The sequence below is a fragment of the Mytilus galloprovincialis genome, chromosome 5 (genome assembly GCF_965363235.1).
Source record: "Mytilus galloprovincialis chromosome 5, xbMytGall1.hap1.1, whole genome shotgun sequence".
Classification (NCBI taxonomy): domain Eukaryota; kingdom Metazoa; phylum Mollusca; class Bivalvia; order Mytilida; family Mytilidae; genus Mytilus; species Mytilus galloprovincialis.
Window position 1 is genome coordinate 43,664,586 of NC_134842.1, and position 7,728 is coordinate 43,672,313.

The following is a 7,728-nucleotide window of genomic DNA, read 5'->3' on the forward strand; positions in this document are numbered from 1 at the left end:
AGGGAGGCAGTCGGACAGAAGGACGGGTGGCCAGACGGAATGGCGGACGGACAGACGTACAGGGGTAGTTGAGGGGGCATAAAAAAATATAGCTTCAATTACATCTTTTATTGCGTCAACTTGTAGACAGTAACCCTGATGATTTCTATTTTTAAGATTTTACCATTTTTGCGTTCATGTACTTACAACGTATTTTTGTCTGAATTAGTAATTGTTTTTGATATGTATATTGATAATGAACATACATGCATCACATTTTTTACAACGTATAATTTCTTTTTAAAATGTTCCACAAAAGAGGGTCTTTACGGAATACAGAATAATGGGCAAAAATTGCAGAATAAAATGCAAAAAAGAAAAAGTGTATAATGAGGTGCTAAAATATAAAGAATAAAGAATATTGGTAATACTAAATAAAAATTTATGATAAATATCCAGACTCTTATGATAAAAAGAATCTATCAATACGAAACACATAATCATCGTGCATAATCAACACGAAGAACGTTGGAAATTATTAGCATGATAACTTGACGTTATATGATAAAAATTACGACGTCACGAATTTTGATGGTTTTTTTTGTCAAAATGTTGGGTTTGCGTCGCTTCTACAGGGAAAACGAAGTCGGTGACCATACTTTTTTTTAATATTATCTAATTCGTAAGACAAAGAGGAAAAACATATTAAGTTAAAAAAAAATTCTATGGAGCGGTTCTCGTGATTTATACCAGAAACCGAAAATTGTAGAAGAAAAATATAGATTTACCCTATATATTCAATGTAATTTAGTACCCTCTCGGACCATTTTAAAAATAGATTTTTCTTGAAAACGAAGTCGGTGACATATACTTTTTTTCACATTTTCTGATGTAGCCTATATTTTTAATATCTAATCGAGTTCTAAGTTTTAAAAAAATCTATGGACTAGTTTATTTACTGATCCTTGACCTTAAATTGTTATCCTTAAAAAAAGATGTTGCCTGCTATACATACCATATACTATACAGATCTATACATATACTATTATAGTACAAATTTGTTTAAAATTTTACTTCTCTCCGATAGTCTTCTTGTCGCTTCTTGTCGCTAAATTATTCTTTTTGTCGTTTCTCGACGCTTCTTGTGAGACCGTTACAGTTTACGGATTTTCTTTTATATTCCGGAAACGATTATTCTTTTACGATGTACTTGTCACTTCCTGTTCTAAGAAAAACGTGATTTTGAAGGCACATATTTGAATCAAGTTAGTTTCTTGATAAGTGACCGTTATTTATTGTTGATAGTTTAATATATTTGCACAGTATGAATTTCCAACCCATTTAAAGCCATACAAAACCACTGGAGTTTGAAATCCTAGCAATAACTGTGTAAAAATATGTCAAACTCGACTATCACAGTCAGTACACAGGGGCTTGTTTAGTGGGTCAGACGAGGTTTTACTGTCAATGGCGATCGCTATCCTATTTGGCTTGTTTAGTGGGTCAGACGAGGTTTTACTGTCAATGGCGATCGCTATCCTATATAAAAGGATAGCGATCGCCATTGACAGTAAAACCTCGTCTGACCCACTAAACAAGCCCCTGTGGTCAGTAGAGCTTCTCTCGAAGAGCCTCCTCTCTTACACGTACCTTGCTGCGGAACCGTAGCTCTTAGGTCCTTATGACAAGTTATGTTATTTTTTTACTATTTGTCCGCAAATAGTAAAAAAATAACATAAGGACATAAGAGCTACAGTTCTGCAGCTATCACCTACCCACTGTCGCTAGCCAAGGGTTATGATAACCATAATTTACATTCCACTCCCCTCCTCTCCAAGATTGTAACCCTTGGCTAACGAAGATAACGTGTGCACTAGTCATAAGGTTTACAGCTATTTGAAGAACCCCTAGACCTACACTGGCAACAGTTGAAAAAAAAGGGGGGTCTAAACACGGAAATAAAAATGGCAAAAACGTTGAACGGAAACAATAAAAATCGGGGAAAACAAAAAAATTACTATTAGACATGAAGACCCTGCCGTCATCTTTAAGTGTCTCATTGTATATCTGATTTGAAAAAAAGAGTATTTAAGTATTTTAAGTAGGCTATTAAAGAAGAGAGAAATTTATATCTTGGGAACCAGTTCATTAATAAAAAATCTAATTTTGGGAGTGAATAGTCCTGTATACTTTTTCAATCAAATGCTGGACAATCACAATAAATAAATAAAAAGACAAACACGAAACATGTCGGAAAATAACATTGCACGTAACAAAAATAACCCATCAGCAACCTCATTGACAGCTTTGAGGGACAGTGGAATCAGTGTACATGTACACTTCATAAAAGCAATAATGGAGATGTCACAATAATGTATATGTTACCCACCATCTAGGTCGATCATTTATTATTACAAACATGACAAATAACCAAGTCATCAGCACTACAAAAAAGTAGAGAACTTGGGAAGTCTGTTATTACAGCAGAGGAAGTCTAATTCCTTTAAGAGATCCACAGAACTTCTTGGTACAAAAAAAAAATTTATATAACAGATTCATGTACAAAATGTAGATGTATTATTTTTCATCATGCTTTACACCATGTACACTGTAAATAAAATTGAGAATGGAAATTGGGAATGTGTCAAAGAGACGACAACCCGACCATAGAACAGACAACAGTTTTTATGAATTTTTAAAATACATGTAGATTAAACCTCATATTGATTTCAATGAATACCCAATCAGAATGGAATATCTATAATTGAAAACACATGTTAGTTCAGTCTCTCTTTTTACCATGTTTACACGTTTTGGAGACAAATCATGACTACATGTACTTGTAATCATTAACATGATTAATGACAATATTTATTATTTATTTCAACAAATTAAAAAAGCTTCACAAAAGAAAACCTGTTTACCTTAAAGGCGTTTGTAGAATGCCACTTTATTTTAAAACATAAAAATGAATTTCCATAATTTTTTTTTTTTATTTATCATCATAGTAATACACTTATGATTAAAAACTTATTCAACACAAAACCTTTTTAAGCCATTTGGAACAGATTCAGGGTGCCAATGTCAGTCAGGGGTACTACTTGTACAAGTAATTTTTATTTACGTCAAGAAGTTAAAAAAAAGTTATACTTATATCATGTATATATAAGTTAATTATAATCATGTTTGAATAGTCTCCCCTTAATTTTCTCAAAAAAATCACTTATATAAGTGAATTTTTATTACAATCCCACAAAAATTATGACAAATAACCAAATCATCAGCACTACAAAAAAGTAGGGACTTGGGAAGTTTGTTATTACGGCAGAGGAAGTATATTCTTATACATCATGTACAAGCTGTAGTGCTGATGATTTGGTTATTTGTGATAATTTTTGTGAACTACAAATGAAAATCGAAAAAATAATGCATTTATCTCTTTTAATACAGATTGATTTCTTTCAATATGAAATGATATGAGTGAATATTTGTATAGATAGCACATGTACATGACATAAAATCGGCAAAAAAATCTTCTTAAATTTGGCTTAAAAACATAAAATCTCTTATTCTACTCCATAGACCTGATAGATTTTTCTTAAAAAGCTATATGTTGTTGACACATAAATTTCTGTTTTAATGATACATGTATAAAATAATCATATGGCATGTATGGTCACCAACTTCGTTTTTTGTCTAATAATCAATTTGTTATCTTGTTGGTAGTAAAAATGTCAAAAATCAACATTTTACAGCCTGTAACGCATTGGTTACAATAATTTCAATGTTTTGTGGGTTTTTTTTCTCACAAAGAACAAGACTGTGAATGATGCGTACTGTAAAAATGAAGTCAGTGACCCTTTCTTTGTTTGGCACAATTAAAATAGAAATTTATTTATCAATAACAAATATAGTTTTTTAAGAAAAATCTATGTAGTAGAATTAGAGGTTTTATGATTTTAAGATTAATTTTAGAAGGTTTTAGATAGAGGAAGATGAGGTGTGAGTGCCAATAAGACAACTCTCCATCCAAATAACAATTTATAAAAGTAAACCATAATAGGTCAATGTACGGCCTTCAACATGGAGCCTTGGCTCACACCGAACAACTATAAAGGGCCCCAGATTACTAGTGTAAAACCATTCAAACGGGAAAACCAACAGTCTAATCTATATAAAAAAACGAGAAAGGAGAAACGAGAAACACGTATTAATTACATAAACAAACGACAACTACTGTACATCAGTCTATTTTGTGTGCTTTTATCATACAAATTTTCATCCATTCTAAAAGAATTTAGTCAGTAATATTTCAAATGATAAATTAGATAATGCATTATTTTTTCAATTTTCAGTTGTACTTCATTGACATGATTGAGCCAAAGTTGTATGCAAAATTTTACTGAAATAGGTGACATAACCCATTTACTGAAACTTGACCTCATTAGAACATTTCAATATGAAAAAACAAAGTATTTTATAACCAAAACCAAAATGGAATGAAAACAGCTAACTTTTTTCTGATAATTAAATGATTCATTTAAGGTCATATATATTGTGTTGTGACTTCAGCTTATGATATTTCTTTCAGATATGACAGAACACAGTAAAGAAGACCTGGAGAAAGAGTTCTCTCCCTTTTTGAATCCAGCAGCTAGAGGGGATGTCAAAAATATTGCAATAGACTATGTTTTGGGAATGACTGGCAAGGAAGACGGGAAACAAATGATTGCAAGCAGTCAGAAATTTTTAGATGGAGTTATCTCTCTTTGTGAAGATTCAGATGAGGGTGTTCATAATAAAGCATTTAAAGCTTTGACCAATGTTGCAACAGATTCCAAATTAAGTTTACAGATTGTTAAAAACAATGAGTTTTCTGAATTTATTGTGAACTGTTTCAAAAAAATCTTAGACCCAAGTTTTAATCAGGCTGATAGCGTGTGCAAATTTGTTTCAAACTTGTCAAGGCCTGAAGAGTGTGCAGGCTGTATAGCCAAAAACATTCTCCAAAGCAAAGATGTCAGTTTATCAAAGATTGTAAATGCTATGTGCAATGTGAAATATAATCTGAAGTCAAATTTACATTTCCTAGCACCATTGCTGGCTAATTTATCACAGGTGCCACAAGTTAGAACAGAACTTATGACAGAAAGAGAATATGTCATTCAGCGATGTTTACCATTCTTAACTTACCAGGAATCGGCAATTAGAAGAGGAGGAATAGCAAGTCTAATTAAAAACTGTTTGTTTGATACAGGTTGGTAGATATACATTTGTAGTTAGCCTGACACAAAGATATATACAGTTAAAGTGGGGAGATATGCAGATAAGATCCAAATTAAGATAAAGTGACAATAAAAACAAAAGGGAATGCATACAAATAAGGTTGGAAGGGAAATAACTCGTCCTCAAAAATATTTCTTTTTAAGATTTTGCTGCTGGTTACAACATGTACATGATGTACAATGTAAGTTTTAAAAGATTCTAAAAAAACATAAAAATCATTACATTTTGAATTGTTGCTGAATTACTGACCACTTTGACAACAAACATACCATTGTTCATTATTGTTTCAGCTGGACTCATTCCATGAAACAACAAGCACAAAGTAATAAACTTGACAGGTCAAATTGAATGATGCTCATATTTTTATGGCCCAATGGAAAATTCACTAAAATGACTGATAACCAATTAATGTTATTTTATTTCATATATTACAGGTTACCATGACTGGTTGCTAGGTGACAAGGTTGATTTACTTCCTCGATTGTTGTTGCCCTTGGCCGGTGGGGAGGAGTTTGATGACGATGACATGGAGCGACTGCCAGCAGACCTTCAGTATTTACCTCCAGACAAACAGAGAGAGTCGGATGCAGACATAAGGAAAATCATCGTAGAATGTTTATTTCAGGTTGGTCAATGTCAAAGATTTTGTGAGCTACCAGTTGAATTTTGTCATTTTCCATGTTTTTGAAATCTAACTACTGGGGATGCATTATTATATTTTGATATTAATTTTAAAATTTCCTGAATTTCAGAGTCAAATGTGAACCAGCAATTTAGGTGTTCAACGAAATACAAATCTGCTATAGGTCAACATTTGTCTGCAAACTTTAGCAAAACCGAAAAATCAAATTTCCACGAACATACAATTTTTCCCCAATTCATGAAAATTGGTACCCTCGAAAAATAAATGAAACCACAGAATTTTGAGCTGACAATTACTAAAACCTGTGCTCCTGCAATGAAACCAACAGGTTTATACAAGATATGGCAAGTACTATGCATACAAAGTGATAAAACAGATTCAAGAGGCCTATACCACCATTTAAATTTGACAATTTTTTCAGGTTTTGACCATTTTGGGGGATATTGCCACAATAAAACCTTGTGAACACAACATAAAGAAATTGTTTAGATGTTTTTATTAATTGGATCATGGGACTGAATTATTATTAAAATAATCAGAACTCACATTCACATACCCATCACATGTTTATATATATATATATATATATTCATATTTGTATGCAGATTTTTATAAAACCGCATAGTTAATAATATATTTTTTTCATTTCGAAAAGAGCTGATCATAATATTCATGATATTATAATGTTATAAAAATGTACACAATAATTTCTGAATTTACAGTACCATCTTTTGAGTTTAGCTTTGAAATTTTTACTGCAGGTAGAAGTACAATAGACCTGGTTTTTTTTACCTTCTAATAATTATTTAAAACAGTTTAATTTTATGTGAAGTGTAATATAAAAAAATACAATCATTTTATTTTTTTCAGCTTTGTGCAACAAAAAAAGGGAGACAATTTGTCAAAGAAAAGAACACATATGTCATTATGAGAGAATATCATCAATGGGAACCAGAACGGATGAACAATCCTGCAATAATGAACTTAATAGATGTTTTAATAGGAGACGAACCAGCTCCTGAACATGAGAACTTACGGGAAGTTGAAGTTCCAGAAGATTTAAAAAAGAAATTTACAGAAGATGATGAAGAAGAAATACTTCAAATCAAAAATGAAATAAATTCTCAATAAATTTTTAAATTGTTGGTTTTTCAATTAAGAACCTGCTATGCTGCAGCAGGACTTATGGCTCTTTTTCAATTGGAAATTTGTTATTCTTTTCTTACTTTGCATTTTGTGGAAGCAATTCCTACAGGTTTCATGAAACTTTGCATTGTAAGATTTTTTAACACAATGACACACATATAATTAATCCTGATACACTGTATATTGGAAGATATGTATATATGAAGATGCACATACAATGTAGGCCATTATCATTGACAAATCTTGCACTTTTACACTTGCATAAATTTTTGATACTACTCAGTATGTACTTTGTGGATTTACATATTTCGTCAGATGTTTATGAAACTGTATATTGGAAGATCTGCATGTGAAGATGCGCATATAATAAATATGGTATGAGTGCCAATGAGTCAACTCTCCAATTTATAAATGTAAACTATTATAGGCAAAGGTACGTTCTTCAACACAGAGCCTTGGCTCACATTGAACAGCAAGCTATAAAGGACCCCAAAAAATACTAGTGTAAAACCATTCATACAGAAAAACCAACGGTCTATTCTTTATAAAATCAAAAAACACTTATGAACCACATCAACAAACGACAACTACTGAACATCATATGTGCATATAACACTGTAAAAAGAAGACCATCCTTGTCTAATTAAAAATCCTAGTTGTGTCTCTTTACACTC

The 7,728-nt window shown here is 31.8% G+C and overlaps 1 protein-coding gene across 1 annotated transcript; it reads left to right on the forward strand.

Annotated features, from left to right (window-relative positions):
• The first annotated feature begins 1,181 nt into the window (after window positions 1-1,181).
• On the forward strand, window positions 1,182-7,048 carry LOC143075872 (protein HGH1 homolog). Its single transcript, XM_076251458.1, has 4 exons — window positions 1,182-1,244; window positions 4,571-5,236; window positions 5,700-5,890; window positions 6,779-7,048. Exons 2-4 carry the CDS (start codon window positions 4,573-4,575, stop codon window positions 7,037-7,039), a joined length of 1,116 nt encoding a protein of 371 aa, XP_076107573.1. The 5' UTR covers window positions 1,182-1,244; window positions 4,571-4,572; the 3' UTR covers window positions 7,040-7,048.
• The last annotated feature ends 680 nt before the right edge of the window (window positions 7,049-7,728 follow it).

Bases quoted from the DNA above. Each gene is read 5' to 3' on its own strand.
- LOC143075872 (XM_076251458.1), top strand. From the start codon at position 4,573: ATGACAGAACACAGTAAAGAAGACCTGGAGAAAGAGTTCTCTCCCTTT. The intron at 5,237-5,699 runs GTTGGTAGATAT...CATATATTACAG, and splicing joins AAACTGTTTGTTTGATACAG to GTTACCATGACTGGTTGCTA. The intron at 5,891-6,778 runs GTTGGTCAATGT...TATTTTTTTCAG, and splicing joins TCGTAGAATGTTTATTTCAG to CTTTGTGCAACAAAAAAAGG.